Raw genomic sequence first — 19937 nt, forward strand, 5'->3', positions numbered from 1 at the left:
TTTATATGGGAACATTAAATGCACATGTTGCTGGATGAATGCACATACGGTGGCATAGGGATGGTGTCGTTGAAGCCTGGATTGTGTCTTTTTGTGGCGCCTAGGGTCACATCAAATTTGGCACATGTAACGTATTTTACGGATGATATGACACAGTCTTTTCCCATCTATTTTAAATGAAAAGTTGGAGGTGCGTTATAATATGATGTGTGCTTAAAATGGGACCTTTGTTCTACACAAGTACGTGTGGTTAATGCAGACTTGATTCCTATTTGGTGTTTGAACATCTTAACACCTCGTGTTTTATTGCCAGAAAGGATAAAACGTATGCTTATTTTTTCATATGGTGTATTTGTTCATGTGTTTTTGTGTGTTGGGTAGTGGTGGAACATTGCTTAGCGCGCTACGCTACGAACCTGGCCACTTGAGTTCGATTTCCACTCACGGTCAACACCAGTGATGATTATCTGAATTGGTTCTGGGCCTCCCCTAAGTCGACTCGGCCTTAGATGAGTACCTGGTACAATGTGTAAACATCAGCACTGGGGGAAACTAAGGTGACCGAGTGTGGTGTTGACCACCTACCCTTTTGTGTACCATGTGGGCCTTCATCGGTGCCTAGTAACAGCATTTTCCATGACAGTTTGTTAAAGGCTACACGGGAGTTCTTTCTATGCTCGTTTGGGGAGCGGTAGTGTAGTGGTTAGCACACTTTGCTACGAACCCTGAGACTTGAGTTCGATTCTCGCTCACAGCCAACACCAGTGACAAATATCTCAACCGGTCATGGGCCTTCCCTAGATCGACTCATTCTTAAATGTGTGCCTGGTGCCATGTGTAAATATTAGCATTGGGAAGACAAATGTGGCTAGGCAGCAGTGCCTGGCCAGCAGAAGTTTGTGTACTGTGCCAGCCTTAATAGGTTCTCACTAATAGTATTTGCCCCAATACATTTACAAAGGCTATGTGGGTGAGCTTTGTCTATGACTCCATGGTGTATGTTAGCGTGTATGTCTGTGACCAGATTTGTATAACTTTATTGACTCCGGCCTTGTAATCCAGGGTGATGTGGCGAACCTCGCAAAGCCAACAGAACTGTGGAAGCGGACGCTACTGCTTCATTCGTATGGCAATGTAAAATTAGCAACGTTGAGTGTGGATATCGAGGTCACATAGAGGTTATGTGGATGTCGAGGTCACATGGAAGTCATGTGGATATCGAGGTCACATCGAGGTCATGCGGATATTGAGGTCACATCGAGGTCATGTGGATATCGAGGTAATTTGAACATTGAGGTCACATCGAGGTTATGTGGATGTCGAGGTCACATGGAAGTCATGTGAATATCGAGGTCACATCGAAGTCATGCGGATATCGAGGTCATGTGGATATCGAGGTCACATCGAGGTCATGCGGATATCGAGATCACATCGAGGTCATGTGGATATCGAGGTCACATCGAGGTCATGTGGATATCGAGGTCACATCGAGGTCATGTGGATATCGAGGTCACATCAAGGTCATGTGGATATCGAGGTCACATCGAGGTCATGCGGATATCGAGGTCACATCGAGGTTATGCGGATATCGAGGTCACATCGAGGTCATGTGGATATCGAGGTCACATCGAGGTCATGTGGATATCGAGGTCACATCGAGGTCATGCGGATATCGAGGTCACATCGAGGTCATGTGGATATCGAGGTCACATCGAGGTCATGTGGATATCGAGGTCACATCGAGGTCATGTGGATATCGAGGTCACATCGAGGTCATGTGGATATCGAGGTCACATCGAGGTCATGCGGATATCGAGGTCACATCGAGGTCATGTGGATATCGAGGTCACATCGAGGTCATGTGGATATCGAGGTCACATCGAGGTCATGCGGATATCGAGGTCACATCGAGGTCATGCGGATATCGAGGTCACATCGAGGTCATGCGGATATCGAGGTCACATCGAGGTCATGCGGATATCGAGGTCACATCGAGGTCATGTGGATATCGAGGTCACATCGAGGTCATGCGGATATCGAGGTCACATCGATGCCATGCGGATATGGAGCCTCTTTAGAGGCATCAGTTTATACTGAGGTGTGTGTATTGCAGAAACTTCTTGTTGCGGTCCTTATCCGTGTTGCTATATTTTTTTATTGCAAATAACTTTTATTTACACATCATTCATCCATCCGTTCATCGGCAGAATATAAATCTCGAGTGGGGAGAAGCATAGTGGAGCATTCCTGCGATCTAGAGCTTCACACAACTGGGTATAGTGGCCATGCAGTGGCAGTACATCACGTGTGCTTGTGAACCCATCGGTGCACCCCCCGTTTTCATGCGTGGGTTTTCCCCAGGCACCCCGGTTTATTCCCACGTGTAACACACTCATTGGTGGCATTGGCCAAACATCTCAACGCAGGACAATCTTAAAGAAAAAAAACTATTTGAGAGTCTTTAATTCACCGTTACAGAGGAGATGTGGAGTCCTTACAGGTTTGCACCTGGTTCAACGTCACCAACCAACTGATTTTTGGGAAAACGTGTAGTGGGTACTCCCCACCTCCTCCAAAATGTCTGTCCGGTGTGGAAGAGTAGGCCAAAATACCCTCCAGAGGGGCTCTCCAGAGCTGACTCTCCTAGAGGCCCTTCCACCAGCAGTGGCATGAGCAAAACATTCAGGGCTGCACCTTTAACTGATATCACTGTTGTAATAAGTGTCATTTGAGCAGCCCTTACTGTGTGATATTATTGCCACTGAACAAATGCCATGCCTTCTCAAAGTAAAACACATTACGGGACACTTTCATCCGGGGAATGACAACACAGGGCACTACAAAGGGGTGAGAAATAGGTTCGCGAATTCCTGTGCGGCTGAAATGTTTAACGTTCAAACATTTAGTGATATCAAGTGTAAACATTTCATGGACCTCACCGTCGCTGTCGTCGTGTAAGTGGTTAGCATGGCAGATGACGCAATGGTACAAGTTTGGATATACATTTTGTTGAGTTTTTTTCGCACCGTACGTAGCAAACCGTACTAATCGGAGACGCGAAATTTTCCTAAACCCCCAACCCCCCCCCCCCCTCCGCGTCTATCCACGAAGCAGTATCAATACACACACCATCGATCAGCAGGTCTGGTGTGGTGGGGTTAAGTGTGGGTACTCCCACCTATTCTGGCCAGTGTGGAAGAGTAGGCCAAGTTACTGTGGAGAGGGGTCCTCTCCAGAGCTCCCTCATGCGGAGGAGGCCCTTCGGCCAGCGGTGGGCGCGAGCAAGAAATTGCAGGGCTGCACCTTTACCCTTTTACCATATCTGCGAGACACGTAGAGGGAGGGTTTAAATCTCAGCCCCGCCGTTCACGATGCTGAATTCCCCCGCGGGATTCTGCGGCGCTTAGGGACGCCGTGGCCTTCAGGGAGCACGTAACACATAATCGAGGTTTTGTTTTTTTAGGTTAGATCGCGTTAATATGAATGTGTCGTTAAACCCGCGACCACCCTACACGACCAATTGGTGAGGTTTGACGCATTACAATTACACGCCAGTTATTTATATTTACGCGCTCTAACTAAAAAAAAAACTTAGGGATAATGTTGGCCACAAAAGCCTACGTGTTAAACGTGACGCACGCGTGGGATGGCTCTCGTGAACCGGGAGAGGTTTTTTTATTTCAGTTAGTGGGGGTCACAAGAGTCTGCCGGTTGTTTTTATATATTTTTATGAGAGTAGTGTGGCTCAAGACAGACCAGGGCCTGTCTTCTTTCGAAACACTGATCCAATGAATCATTGTAAAAATGAATTAAAATACCATTATAGCCGAGTTGAGGATATATTTTAAAATACCATTGTGTGTGCTATGAGACGTCTCTTTTACCAGTGGCAAAATATAGTGATAGGTTTTTACCCTTTCAACTGGTACAAAAACGACACCTTTATACAAGGCATCATGTTTGCAATAACCACAACACAAGCAGTCAAAATGCAAACAAAAAGAAACAACTCTGATAATGATAACGATATGCACTGTCCTTGAAGTTGATTGGTCCGCACTCGAGACAGCTTTTCTTAGAGCCTAGTCTCCATTGGTGTGTGTGTTTTTGTTTATATATTCTTTTTTTTTACACGCAGAGAATATGTAGCTGGCTCTGCCCGGCCTCGCTGTGCAAGGGGGTTGGGGGATGCGAATTGAGTTTGATGAGCTCTTTTGCTTTTACAGGGTGACCGTGGAGATATAGGTTTGCCGGGGCCCGCGGGACTAAGCGGAAAGGATGTACGTAAACAAACACGTGCCACGCTCTCTCGCCCGAGCCACGTTTATGGCCATCCTTATAAAAATGTTACCTGCGTCCCAGTAAAGTGCTGCCTTTCCCTCCGCGCTGCGCAAAATGGAAAATCACATGCATGGGAGAAAAAAAATCCCCTCTTTCGGAAGACATTTAAATTGTGATTTATTGAACCGCGTTTCGTGTGAATGCGTTTTTTTTCTTTCTTGATTTACCCTTCGCAATCGGCTTCCTTTCGCTGTGCCGCAATGTTTTTTTTTTATATTCTATACCTGCTTTGGACCATTCTCATGTTTTTTTTCCATTGGGAAATAAAAACGATTATAAATGTCTACCAATGAACTGGAAGCAAGGATATGTTTCATATGTTGGCTTATCCACGGAGGTGCTTAAATCAAAATGCACCTTGCCCAGTTTGTGTTCTTAATTTTAAGAATTGCTTTCCCCGGAGGTTTGGTTGGGTGTCTCAGAGTTTTCGAGCACTGAACCACAAGTGCTAAAATTCTGAATTCGAATTCAGGTATCCGACCATGTTTAAAATCGGGTTCTCAAGTTTCGGCGGGTTCATGGTCTCAGCTCGTTCGCCATTGACTGCACGCACAAACGTGTAATATTACAATTGGTTTTGCACTGAATTTGACAAAATTCGAGCTCTGAGACTGTAAATATATATATAAACAGTTTCATTGCCATTTAACAGACATTCTTCTATACGAATGTGCCGAGGAGAGAGCAGCACCCCTCATGTGTGTGTGTAAGAGGTAACTTGAAGCGATCTCAGACGTAGTTCCGTCATGTCTCCTTCCGCAGCCCATTCTATAAAACATAAGTTGATGTCATTTCCGGTGAACTTTGCAGAATGTACATTTGTCTCACGAGACCACAGTTAGAAAAAAATTGAGAAAATATATATTTAAAAAAATACATCTTTATTATCATTATGTTTTTGTCTGTTTTGATTTTCAGGGCCAGAAAGGAAGTAATGGATTCCCTGGCTTTCCTGGGCCTAGAGGAGAAAGAGTATGTATCCTCACACCTACTGCTCACTCAGCAGTCTCTTTACCTTCCAGCCTCAGTTAACAAGGAACGCTGCCGCATTTTTTAACTCTTGTCAAGAATGGCCTCTCACTTTCATCCATGGCTTTATCCATGAGACAGAGCCAATCAGCATGGCCGTTTACGAGCAGCTACCAATTTCCTTGCCAACTGAGATTCCCGTTTCAATGAAATGTAACAATTGTGCCGTTAATAAATCAGCTTGCGAGGAGGTCGCCATGACCTCTGAAAAGTGTTTTACTTGTGATGCTCCATAAATAAACCGGCAAATAGTCAAGCGAAACAAGGACCGAAAGCCATTGTTGACATCGGGAACTTTAAACTCAATCTTAAAATATGTTTTTATTGCGATGAATGTTGGCGTTTGGTCAAAATTCAACAACAAAAATTGATTCTTAAACGTTTTTAGTGGCTTCCGTAGAACTCTGCTTGGCCCTAAGGGCTGCTGAAGTGGCCATTTTCCGTCCAATATTGTGGCTTCAGAATTTTTAAATAATGGTGAGATTTTTTTTTATTGTCAGCGATATTGCTGAGTTATTTTGCTGCTTTTCTTTTGAATGAGAAGAGTTTGAAGTTTTGTTTATTTTTTTTCAAAAATTCAAACAGCAATATGAATTTAAGTCTATTCGATTGGCGTGTGTATACAGTATTGTTATGTAATGTTTATTTTATTCCTCGTTTGTTAAACTTTGGGAGTTTTTTTTACCATATTGATTTAATTATATTCTCTGCCAATTGTTTTGGACAGTTAACATCCAAAAGTTTGCCAGGCTACTGTGACCTGGTAAATGTTGTGGTTTAAGTGGTGTTTCTTTTGGGTTATAAATCATTAGCACCCCATTCCCCATGCACTCCATCCAGTGGTAACAAGCTTGCGCATCTCGGCTGCAAAGAGCAAAGTGTGCTTGTACAAATTCCATTATTTGATTTTATCAGTTGCACTTTTGTGATTGTCATTAACTGAAACTCAAACATAGCACATCTACAAAATAGCATCACCGCTCTTTTTGTAAAGCGGCGGTTAACGAGCGCAGGCTCGGAGAACAAAAAACGCCCTGCGGCCAGCAACAAACGGCACTCTTTAAGTTTTAATGAATAAGAGTTAACACCCGACTTGATTTGAGCAAGGTTATACCAGCTTGGCGGGGAAAAAAAAAGTCGATTGGGGGAAAAGCTACCCAACTAACTTTACACGTTCTTCTTGGTTCTTTCGGTAAAGTCACGTAGAAGGGAAATAATAAAATAATAAAACATTATAAAATAATTCTCACGACGTTTCGGCCACAACGCAAGCAGCCGTGAGAATTATTTTATCATGTTTTATTTTTATTATTTTATTATTTCCCTTCTACGTGACTTTACCGATAGAACCAATAAGATGAATCCCTGCAGTCACGAAAGCTTTAAATCGAAATTGCACTTTACACGTTTTTATAAACGCTCGCTTTCATGCACGGTTATTATTTTGAAATTGTTTCCTCGTTTCGTTTGCTCTGATCGTCATTTACGCTCCCCACTTTTTCATGCAGATGCTTAAAGCCAGTCAGTTGATAACCCACGCAAGTTCGTGACGAATGGACCGCGCGTTGTGTCTCTGCGCAGGGATTTTACGAGACCTGTGACCAAGGGAAAACGAAGGACACACGTGCTTAAAAAAAACACGTTTATTAATCACCGTGCCGGCTCTTTTCTTGCCCGCAGGGGGAGGTGGGACCGCCTGGACAACCCGGCGACATTGTAAGTGACTGAAATATCGTGTTGGCGGGGGGGGGGGGCGGGGAGAGCTGCGGTGGAAGGGGTGGGGTGGGGGTTTGTAAGGAGCTCGTTGCTACCCGTGGGATGAGGGTCTTTTTTTGTTTCGCCCCAAACATAATTACTCTGTGCAGCACGGTGCCTGCTCGTTTGTCGTGCAGACGAAGCCGAGCAGCTGTTGTGGGAGATACGCGCCCTGCAGATCTATAATTCACATTAAGGAGTTACATGAGAGGCGCGCGCGTCGACGGCCGCGGCGAATCTTCTCGGAGCCGGAGTCTGCGGTTGAATTGACTGAGTCGTAGCGGAAGGCGGCGTGAGGGCCCAGGCGGGCGGGGAGAGCACAAAGCGTTAATACAGCTGCCACCCCCCAACCCACGTGCCCCCCCCCCCCGCACCCCCCGAAATAGAAACTCTTGCCTCTGCTGTGGCCGCCACCACCACCTTCAGCACCTTCAGCGCCACGACCACCTTAAACACCGCCACTGCTGCCACTGCCACCTTCAACACCATCACCGCCACCACCACCTTCAACGCCGCCACCACCATCTTTAACACCGCCACCTTCACCACCACCACTTCACCGCCACCAGCACCGCCTGCCTTGTCTCATTCTCAGCAGCGTTGCTGACAGCCTCACGCGGCTCACCCCCCCCCCCCCCCGGCCACCCGGCGGCGCAGCAGCAAGCCGTGCGGATGAATGAGCGCGAGCGGCGTTGGCGCGTGCCGTGCTCACGCGCCGGTTCCGATAATTAGGCGGCAGAAAGGAGCCGCTGACAGACTCGTCCCAGGGCCGGGGCAGCTGGGCGATGCGCGAGATATTCCGTTGGTTTTCCCCTTCACGCTATGACCGCGGGGCCTTACAGACCCACGTTCCTCGATCGGGAGAGTTTGAAAACACCCGCGGTTGTTTGCGTTCTCTTAGCGTTATTGCACCCACGAGCAGCACTTTGGATGTGTTTTGTCGATTTGCGGAGACGGAAGAGACTTGTTTGTTGATGTTTGTTTGCAGGTGGCACAGCAGGGATTGAAAGGAGAGCGCGTAAGCAATACGATGCATCGCAGAGCACAACTTCGCCGATGTTGAATGAAAACAATTAGGTTCATGGAATACGTGTTTGCAATCGGTCATAGAGCACAGCGGGATGTTTCGTAAGAGTCAGGCCTTTTTTTTTTTAGAGCGACTCTTCGCATTCGTAATAGACGGATCACGTTTTGACAGAGTGGAACATTGGGTTTCTCCCGTGGCAAACCTCGAAAAGGGGCTGAACTCTTCTGTCTTTTTTTATTTAGGGAGACCACGGTGCAGCTGGCCCTACCGGTCCTCCCGGCCCTCCTGGAGCCAAGGTAACGCGAGGCCGGCTGGAAACACCTTCAAACTCGCGTCACGCAGAGAAAGCCTCGGAGAGGCGGAGAGGCTGGCCACACTCGCCGCGCAATTACCGAGCCCTGGATGTGTCTGCTGCACGAGGATGGGAGTGGAACGCTCGCTGGGATGTAAAAAAAAAGCAAAGAAAGGGCTGTCACTTGTCAAACCTAAAAATAAAAGCCAAAGAAACGCGGCGGTGTGCGTCATTCTCGCGCAAACTTTTTTGCGGCATATTTGTCACAACTAGAAAATTGGAACACCGTTCGTAAACAGCTCCTTTCGTGTATTTCTCCTGGGAGTTAATTCAGACGTTCGCTCAGAGGGCTGCATTTTGTAAAAAAAAAAAAAATGTACACGATTGTGTTTTTTAATGATGAGGCGGCCGCAGCCCGGTACCAGCATCAGCTGACTGTTGTTGATTTTTTTACAGTCTCTTCCAGCGGTGATTATACCAAGGGCTCACATTACACGTGAAATAAATAAATATAAAACATTTCAGGACAGTCTTGTGCTTTTTAAGCTACGCGTGCTATTTTTTTTTTCACTCAAACAATTTTCTCACCATCTGAACCAAATCATGGAGGAAAAAAACAATGGCCTACATTGAAGGTGTTTGACAAATTCCTTAACAAGTGTGTTGCTGCTTGTGAGAGAAAAACAACGGTGCCTGGAGCAGCACAGTAGACCGTTGTTGCTCTCATTTATTTATCGAGGAGAGCCTCACTGAGTCTCGAGACCACAATTCACGAGGGTCATTTATTGGCATTTCCTAATCTAGTCCTTTCCACGGGGTGTTTGGCAAAGTGGCATGAAACCAGGGTAACCTCACGCTTCACTCCCCGCGCATAACGAGGGGATCAAACCCAAATGGTTTCCACAGAGGCAGGTTTGCCGATCCCGGTTACCGCACTTGCACCTCGCAGCGCAGCGGGTTTATGATCTCCGTGATCTACCAACCCTTGGTTTCCAAAAGCGCCGGATAGCACGGGCGCGCCACCACCACTTTTTTATTAATCGCGCGCAATCAGCCGCTGTAGCCGAGGTTGGTGGCACCTCGGGATGGCATGGGGGTTGGGGCCCTGACTCGTTGGGTTTTTGCCATCCTGTGTCCTGCAGGGCGATCTGGGAGCGGAGGGCAAGGAGGGCTCTCCCGGCAAAGAAGGTCAAAGGGTAAGTCACTGCCGCGCACGGCAGCCACCGCAGCCGCCCCGCGACTTCGCGATGCCGACAGCCGGCAGCGTCTCGCGACTCGAATCGTGCAAGAGCAGGAAACTCCGCTTTTGGGGTTTCTCCGGTCGTGAGCGATGCGTTCCTGTGGCTGGGTTGACTGCAATGCTACGATGCAGGGGCTTCGTTGGTGTTTTTGTGCGGTGGGGCGCAACATTCGCTCCACCAGCAGTGGCATTGTGGTGCAACTGCAGTTTGGTGTGTTATTTTGAGGTACCCCGGCTGTTGATCCCACGCAAATGATTGGGACATTCTATCACACTTGTACAATATGAGACGAAAGTTTTGCTGGCTGGCTGGCTGGCTAGAGGGAAGGACGAGCAGATAGTAATTTCCAAAGGACGTGTGGGCTGCTAGTTCTATAAAATAGAAACTACTTTTTTTTTATCTGAATAAAAATACAATTGTCTTGGTTAGCGAGCTATGATTCACGTAAACGTACGCGCAATTTTGCAGATAAATTTTCCACTGCTCCAAAAACAAACGTGCGGGTAGCTAAAGAGATGGGTGGCTCTGCCCTGGCCTACATCGTAGCCCCCTTGGGAGTTTAGAGGGGTTAAAGGTTCCTTACATCCCGAAGCTTGTTTCCTACTCGAGCAATTAACCTTTCGGCACAAGCTTAGCAGTCTTCATTTCATCCCGCTCTTTCAACTCGGCAGGGGGAAACTCTCGGGATTTGGGCCGGTCGGGCGCGATGTCTACCGCGCGGGCATTTAAATGTGATTGGCCATGCGGGTACTTTCCACGCTTAGCGGAGTTGCCCCCCCCACCCCCCTCGCGCGATCGCTAAATGATGGCGTAATTACGAGCGGACATGACCTTTGCGCTTGCACCGTGCGTAGCCGTGCCCTTCTCCCTTCTCCCTTCCTGCCAACGGGACTCGGTTGCGACGGCATTCCCAAGGCCGCTTCGGTGTTTTTTTTTTTCCGGGTCGTACCACGCCGCTGATTGGCACGACGTCCGACGTTTTCGCCGTGCGCGTGATGGGAGTGCTGACTTGAAACTCTATTCCGGGAAGAAGTTCCTGGCACGGGGGGGGGGGGGGGGGGCACGAAACGACGGACGTCGCCGTGCCTGGACAGCGGCGCATTAACGCACCGACAAACCCATCGGAGCGCCGTACAGCGCAGCTACAAAAACAAAATCAACGTGAGCACCACCATTGGAACCTCATTTGCCAGGAGCAAAATATGAAAGCTGTCTCGGGTGTGGACCAATCAACTTCAAGGACAGTGCATACATTTTCAGAGTTATGTTTTTTGTTTGCATTCTGACTGCAGGTATTGTGGTCAATGCAGACATGACTCCTTGTAAAAAAAGGTGTCAGTTTTGTTGCCAGATAGAAGGGTAAAAAAACAATTATCAACGTGAGCACCGTTTAACGATGCCCACCCAGAAGCTAGCTAGCACTGGCTTAGAAAAACAAAAAAGGGCTGAAAAATACACACAACTCAAACGGTGTGCTTCTCCGAACTTAATCCTTTGCCATCTTTGCAGTGAAAAAAAAGGCACTTGAATGGGTTATACTTTCCTTTTTATTGTTGGGTTTTTTTTTTCCGAAGTGAACGTCCATTTAGATGCAGCTTATCGTTTGAAGGGGAGACACGGTTATTACTTTTAGCCGCTACCCAGCTCTGCCAGACGTTTCATTCGCATTCTGTTGCCGACTGCCACGATGCATCACGTCCACCGTGCGTTTTGCCGAAGCATCCAGTCACAGATCATTTGGTGTTAAAGTAGATTAATATACCGCAAGCCGTATAAGCAAAGGAATGTACCTTACCACGGAAAATATCTCGGGATTATGCAAAGTCACACAGCGGCAGATTTACCGGTTAGCATGCCTTCCCATTGCTAGTTTTCCACAATGATACGGCACACTGATGAAGGTAGGCAGCTACATGAATGAATTTGGCTTTTTTCATCACTCCAAGGCCCTCTGACTCCACCTGACATTTTGAAATGATAAATAAGATCATAGGTTCGAGGTAAAGCGGCAGCCCTGCAATTGCTCGCTCACAATTACTGCTGGCGGAAGAGCCTTCCCTATAGGGGGGCTCTGGGGAGTACTTCCAGAGGGTAATTTTGGGCAGAGGTGGGGTTCCTCAGACTTCATCACACCACATGTGACCTACCGATCGACCAACCGTGGCGTACCCATCTATACTAAACTACAAACTATGCTAAACTTGTTTTGTTTTACACCACCAGGTGAGGTCCCACTGAGCTACGTAGCTAATTTTCAGAAGTGACCTGGCCACAAATGATGGCTCGACGAAGTGGCTCATCGCGTGGAAATGTATAGCAGCCAAATACTCTAAACTCACGTTTCTAATGTGGCGACTGGAGGACCCAGAGAAAAATCCACACGATCAGGGGGAGAACATGCAAACTCCATATATACATGTGTCATGCACGGGATTGAACCCACGACCTCCTGCATACTTAGACAAGGGATTTAACATCTCGCCACCGGGGCGCCTATGCTACTGCTGGGTAGAGAGAGGCAGAAGCATTTAAGAAACCTGCCCCATTGTTTCAACTGCTGCAAAGAAACCAGGGAGTCTTTGTATAATAGCGGCATTGCATTGAGAACATTAATACCCGTAATTTATCCAGGAGCATCCTGCTTCGGGAGGTGTGGCCAGTGAGTGTTTGGCTTTCTATGTGGGAGGAAATTGAAGGACCCAGAGAAAACCAATGCCTTTGAGAGAATCAGGCAAAGCTCTGCATATATTCATACAGTAATCCCGTGCTTTGTTGCCATCTTCTGGCCATCTCTTGACAATCTCCTAGCCCAATCATACACGACTTGATATTCCCATCTAAAAGTCAGGTGATTTCATATTTTTTCCTATTCCAAAAAGTGTCTTGCAATACTGCATGCAAACTTGTAATTTTCACTTGCAATTCCAATGCTAGTGCCCCATTATTATAATCAATTTCAACACCCTGTCATTACGGTGCTGCGAACTGAACTGTTTTAATGTTTTCCCGATAGTTTACTCCCAAATTGTGCTACCGGTAGCACGCCGTGAGACGAAAGTATGCGCGCGTGATTCTCGCAGAGCAGTAAAACGACCCTCGTGTTGAGAGAATTGTCCTTTAAAGAGTGACGTCACGAAGTTCGTGTCTGACGTGGCCCCTCCTTCACCCGAGGGGCACTCCACTCTCCCGAGCACCTCGTGACACAGCGATGCAACTGAAACAAGACATTCGCGGAGCCAATCTATTTATTTTTTGCCAAGCTAAGTGAAAGAAAAAAAACGAGTTGAAATTAATCTTCTTGGTTCTTTCGGTAAAGTCACGTAGAAGGAAAGTAATACAATAATAAAAATAAAACATTATAAAATATACGCTCCAAGCATGGTGGTGTTTCATTCAGACGCTGTCTTTCCGACAGACCTGTTCTCCACCTGAGGACGGCTGCTTGCGTTGTGGCCGAAACGTCGTGAGAATTATTGTATTATGTTTTATTTTTATTATTTTATTATTTTCCTTCTACGTGACTTTACCGAAAGAACCAAGAAGATGAATCCCTGCAGTCACAAAAGCTTTAAAATGAGTTGAAATTAAGTTCACCAAACGAATTAATTATGACGTGCGTTGTTGGGGCCCAGTCACTGGTGTGTTTGTACGTTGAACGTCTCTCGCAATGTATGTGGCCAACCGTGCAAATCGTGCGGGGAAGGACAACGAACTCGATGCAAAAAGCAGTTCTAAAGAAATGTAATTGGTGACGCTGCATGTGCAATAACAAAGGTTCTAAATAACTTTCAAACAGGTGGCTGAGACCTCGAGTCAAACGGATGGTGTCAGCTGACGAACTATCTTTAAAACAGTGGAAACGGCAACAAAAATGAAAAACCCTTGATCCTTTTTTTCTTCACAGTTGCAAGTGCCTAATCTCCTCGGTGTAACTTGCCCAATGTATTTGTTTAAACGATTTATGAAATCTAATTGGATTCAATGGAAGTGCTTTTTGGCAGGAGTGCCATGAGTAGTGGTTGCCGTTCAGATAAGGCATCAGCTTTGGCATTAATTTGGCTGCTGACTTTGTACTGTACTTGGGGAAAGGGGCCGTCCATAAATGACGTCACGCGATTTTTGACGATTTTTGACCCCCCCCTCCTTCGTCACACGGCGTCACAAAAAGTCAGTCCCCCCCCCCCCTCAAATATGACGTCACAAAGCTCTGCCCCCCCCCCCCCCTCAACAAAAATAAAACATGCTTCAAATCGCTTTAAACTATTGTCATTGTAGTGCGTATTTAATGTGGCGCTGCACTCTGATGTTGTAGGAGAAAACATTTATTAAAAAGTCTATTTAATTAAGTAGAACGTGTTGCCTACATTTATTAAAAGTTGCGCATTTTGATGCGACGTAACATTTCTCAACCCCCCCGCCCTCGTCACACATCGTCACAAATGTCTGACACCCCCCCCCCCACCCAGGTGCGTGACGTCATTTATGGACGGCCCCAAAGTTGAGCACTGAAACATGTGGGCTTTGGTAGTCTTTGCTGTGCTTGTGCAACGCAGTCGTTGGGTTATGAAGACGGTCTCGGAATAAATGCGTTGTCACAAATCACGATGGCGATGGTGCAGTTAAGTAGAGGTAACAGGCTGCGTATTTATCGCTTTTGGTTTAGGCCACTCCGCTGCCAAGCTCGCGGTCATTTTTTGCGCCTGAATATATAGTGTGACATTAACATTGCGCAAATATAATCCGCTATTTATGAGCGCCGTAAAATCCGGTGGCACATGCTTGTGAATTATATTAAATGAGAAACATCAATTTTGGAATGGCGAAGGCCACCTTGTGAGTCCTGAGGGCCTCGCTTGGCTAATGCATTATTGTTGTTCTAATGTGGGCTGATGGTTTTGTGTACTTGTACAACCACCTGGATAGATGTTATATCAAGCCTGCAGGGTGACCTTGTTCACGTGGTGACGGGGCGGTGTGGTGATGGGGGTGGGTGGTAGGGGGAGGGATTGTACATTATAAAAGTCAGGGAGGGGGGTCACCGCAAAGTGAATTTTAAACAAAGTTGAAACTAAGATTATAGGCGAGCGTTTAAGTGCATGCTGATAAACTGAGCTGCACCGGACGTGCACCAGCACAATTTTATTTATTTACTAGCTGTACTACCCGGCTTCGCCCGGGACTTGTATCTACCACGGCCGGCCGCCTTTGTCTCCCCAGTGGCGATGTTAATACGCTACAGTAGTTAAGTTACTCGTTTGAGGCAGAGTCGACCTAGGGGAGGTTCAAATAATCGTCACCGGTGGTGGCCGTGAGCGGGAATCGAACTGGGTTTGCCGGGTTGGTAGCGCAGCGTAGCGTTAAGCACTACACCCACCGCTCCTCACACACTACACACGCACAGACACACACACAGACACACACACAGACACACGCAGACACACACAGACAGAAACACACACACAGACAGCACGCTAACCACTACACTACCGCTCCCCACACACCACACACGCACACACACAGACACACACACAGACACACACACAGACACACACACACAGACACACACACACAGACACAGGCAGCACGCTAAGCACTACACTACCGTTCCCCCTACACAACACACGCGCGCGCGTCCATAGGTACACATACACGCGCTTGCTGCAGACACACACGACTTTCAGGGTGCATACGGCAGTAAACGACTGAAATAATAAAGCGGCAATGCTGTGTAAGGAACGCCTTAGACCCGCATTATACATTTGTGTAATGCGAGCGTAAACACACAAACACACACAAACACATACACAATACACACACACATACATGCAGACACACAGACAGACACATAACACACATACATACACACACATACAAACACAGAAACACATACACACACATACATAGACACACACATACATACACACAAACACATCCACAGACGTACATACACACATACATACAGGCACGCAGACATACACATAAACACATACAAAAAAACCCACATACATACACACACACATACATACACACAAACACATGCACACACATACATACACACATGCATACAGACACACAGACATACACATAAACACATACACACATACACATGACCCGGCTTCGCCCGGGACTTGGATCCACCACGGCGGCAAAACCGACATACATACACACACAGACATACACACAAACACATACACACACATACATACACACATGCATACAGACACACAGACATACACATAAACACATACACATGACCCGGCTTCGCCCGGGACTTGGATCCACCACGGCGGCAAAACCGACATACATACACACACATACATACACACACATACATACACACATGCATACAGACACACAGACATACACATAAACACATACACATGACCCGGCTTCGCCCGGGACTTGGATCTACCACGCCCAGCCGCCTTTGTCTCCCAAGTGCCGATGTTAATACGCCACACCAGTTACTCGTTTGAGGCTGAGTGGACCTAGGGGAGGTTCAAATAATCGTCACCGGTGGTGGCCGTGAGCGGGAATCGAACTGGGTTTGCCGGGTTGGTAGCGCAGCGTAGCGTTAAGCACTACACCCACCGCTCCTCACACACCACACACGCACAGACACACACACAGACACACTCAGACACACACAGACAGACACAGACAGACACACACACACACAGACAGCACGCTAAGCACTACACTACCGCTCCCCACACACCACACACGCACACACACAGACACACACACAGACACACGCAGACACACACAGACAGACACAGACAGCACGCTAAGCACTACACTACCGTTCCCCCTACACAACACACGCGCGCGCGTCCATAGGTACACATACACGCGCTTGCTGCAGACACACACGACTTTCAGGGTGCGTAAGGCAGTAAACGACTGAAATAATAAAGCGGCAATGCTGTGCGAGGAACGCCTTAGACCAGCAACACATTTGTGTAATGCGAGCGTAAACACACAAACACATACAAACACATACACACACATACATACACACACATACACACAAACACATACACACAGACATACACACACACAAACACACACATACATGCACACAAACACATACACAATACACACACACATACATGCAGACACAGACAGACACATAACACACATACATACACACACATACACACACATACATAGACACACACATACATAGACACACACATACATACACACAAACACATGCACACATACATAGAGACACGCAGACATACACATAAAGACATAAAAAAAACCCACATACATACACACACACATACACACAAACACATACATACACATACATACACACATACATAGAGACACACAGACATACACATAAACACAAACACACATACACATGACCCGGCTTCGCCCGGGACTTGGATCCACGATGCCCCGCCGCCTTTGTCTCCCCAGTGACGATGTTCACACACGACAGCAGTTACGCTTTTGAGGCTGAGTGGACCTAGGGGAGGGCCAGGTCCGTTTCAAATAATCGTCAGCGGTGGTGGGCGTGAGTTGGAATCGAACTGGGGTCGCTCAAGCAGCTTAATGACTGTTTGTACAAAGAACATATAAAGAATCGATTATAATAACCAGGCAAGAGTCCACATTATAGACTGCCAGTACACGCACTCAGCTTCATAAGCAGGCTAGAGTGTACATGATAGAGTGGCAGTACGCTCACCGAGCTTAATAAGCAGGCTACAGTGTACATGATAGACTGGCAGTACGCTCACCCAGCTTAATGAGTATTTGTACAGTGAACATTAAAGTAATCGATTGTTGGCGCGTTGGGTTTAAAAGTAATATTAATAGCACACATTGTGGTGGGGGTGTAGTGAAGAGTAGGAAAAACTTTGATGAATTTACCTCAGAGTGGCGTGGTGGGTGTCGAGGCCTAGTAGCGTGCAAAGCCTGCGGCCTCGCCTAAAATTGTCGGCTTGGAAGAGGCAGGGTACGGGTGGCGTTCCTTCCCCCCCCCCTAGCGCTCCAACAATACTGTGTAATGGCTATTATTTAATTAAATACGGAGCTTATGAAAGTGGCGAAGGCGTGGCTAGCCGTTGGCAGGGGCAACCGCCGTCCAATGAAACTGCAGCCCTTGGCGAAGGCGTGGCTAGCCGTTGCCAGGTCCAATGAAAGCGGCGAAGGCGTGGCTAGCCGTTGCCAGGGGCAACCGCCGTCCAATGAAAGTGCGTATGGGCCAAAGTCCACACACACACACACAGACAGACAGACATGAACGATTTTATATATATAGATTGGTTGTGGAAGTTTGCCGAACTGGAAACGTTGAGGAAAGAAATGCCACTGGTGTTAGATATTACGCAAGCACATTTTGACAAAACTCTTAAGAATTTAGATGGGCAAGGATCTGAGCCTTCAGCAGGGGGGTGGTCAGCCCCCTCCAGCCCCCTCCAGCCCCCCCCCCCCCCAAGCGAAAGATATTTGGCTGTGTATGATAATCACCCACCCGCACGGCATTCGTTCACTTAGGGATGTGGGAGTGAGTCCTGCAGATGAAACTAAAATGTTCGTTGCTGAATCAGGATTGGCCACCCCACACCCCCGCCCCCCGAGCGAGTTTCCAAGTCAGGGATAAAGAGGGCTCATTCGTCACCCGTCCCGTAAGGCCGTGAATCTTATGACCCCTCGAAAGAATATAAAACCATTGAATCATAGATGTTCTCTGCTGAGCGCGAGGCTGCTAAGATACGCAAGTCCGCGACTCCGTGATCGCCGTGGTGACGTCAGGCCGACGCGTCGCTCTGCGCCTTCGTGAGAGTCTTAGCGTGAGTCTTAGCGTGAGTCTTTGCGTGAGTCTTCGCTTGACTCTTCACGTGAGCCAAGTCGAGACGGTCTCCTATGCAGCAAGGGGCGGCGCTCGGCAACGCCGCATAAAGATCTCCCTGTGAAACGTATATATATAAACACAGTTGTGCCCGTATTAACAAGTAATTCGTCTGAATGCACGCAAGAACAAAATTGCTTCCATATAAATTGCTTATTTATGGAGTGCTTAATACGTGCACATTTTCCACACTTACATTTTGTCTTTTCCACTCCGTTGCAATAAGCGAAATTGAATTGAGCATTTGCACGCGGAGGAGAGTCTGCGGACGTGCAACTGATGAACTCGCATGACGAGGCGCCATGACAGTCGTCACGTTCATCATCTACCCCCGTGTACAGTGGCCCTCGCGGTCAAGAAGTTCAGATGAACAATTTGCGCATTGCGCCCGCTATGCGATGCACGCACACTTTGTGTTTAGACCGATGTATGGGGCGTTTTGCTCAAACTCCAAATCATTATAATTCATCAGATTTCTGTGTGTGGGGGGGGTGAATCAATGCATAATTACTCCCCTAACTCCAAGGTCAACTCCCAAGTATCGAAGAGAATTGGGTTCAGGGTTGGACTGGGCAAACACAAAACAGTTATGCTTAAACCTTCATGCAAAGTTAATTTAAAAAAATGAGCCAATCACATGCCTAGGAAATAACCATTTGTTCTGAAGTGACCTTGTGAATGGAGAGTAAAGCTGTGCTTAAGAGCAATGAATGGACATTAAGTGTCAGGTGACGAAGTGATATCTATGGGTTGAATGCTCCAATGATAGAGATAGTGCATTTTCAAGGTCAGTATAAATTTGCACCTAGTATTTAACATGCTAAATGGGTAACGCGAGAGAATAACTCGATATGATTTCATTCATGGGTCGGGATGACAATCTTTTCTTTTTTACTTACAGAGGCTGAACTATTGTTTTAAAATATTTGCAATTCAGCTTAATCTCTGGAATATGTTTTTTAGTCGCACGATTATTCTACGGTGGGTTTTGCGCCAAAGTTCAGTGTAAGTAGGCAATAACACCCCTGGCAGTACCGGAGCCGGCATAATACATTGCACCGCGCAGAATTGCAGCAACAGAAAAATTGGTTTCCGTGCAGTATATTAAGCCTGGTGACGTGGACACCTATTACAAATCTTATCCGGACATCGATTAATCCAACGAACCTTGTTGCACGTTTTCATTGTAAATATAAGGCAGTTTGTTTTATTTCATTGTAGGTTTTCTGTTTTTCTGTGAGCCATTCAACTCGGCACATTTCATTCGATGGGAAAAACCCACAGCGGAGATTTGTCATTTTCTGCTATAGTTTTTTTTCCTTTCCCAAAACGTGTGAGGAATTTGATTGCGTGATCCAACTCCCCCCCCCCCTCACCACCACC

The 19937-nt window shown here is 47.0% G+C and overlaps 1 protein-coding gene across 3 annotated transcripts in view; it reads left to right on the top strand.

Annotated features, from left to right (window-relative positions):
• LOC133344176 (collagen alpha-1(XXII) chain-like) overlaps nt 1-19937 on the top strand; it is a 164138-nt gene that overhangs the window by 66703 nt on the left and 77498 nt on the right. For all 3 annotated transcript variants that reach the window (XM_061554189.1, XM_061554188.1, XM_061554187.1), the window contains 6 exons: nt 4227-4280; nt 5260-5313; nt 7051-7086; nt 8114-8143; nt 8395-8448; nt 9587-9640. In XM_061554189.1, coding sequence (XP_061410173.1) covers nt 4227-4280; nt 5260-5313; nt 7051-7086; nt 8114-8143; nt 8395-8448; nt 9587-9640 — 282 coding nt within the window. The remainder of the gene's footprint in view (nt 1-4226; nt 4281-5259; nt 5314-7050; nt 7087-8113; nt 8144-8394; nt 8449-9586; nt 9641-19937) is intronic.

Source organism: Lethenteron reissneri, chromosome 19 (genome assembly GCF_015708825.2).
Source record: "Lethenteron reissneri isolate LAM-NWPU_2019-01 chromosome 19, ASM1570882v1, whole genome shotgun sequence".
NCBI lineage: Eukaryota > Metazoa > Chordata > Hyperoartia > Petromyzontiformes > Petromyzontidae > Lethenteron > Lethenteron reissneri.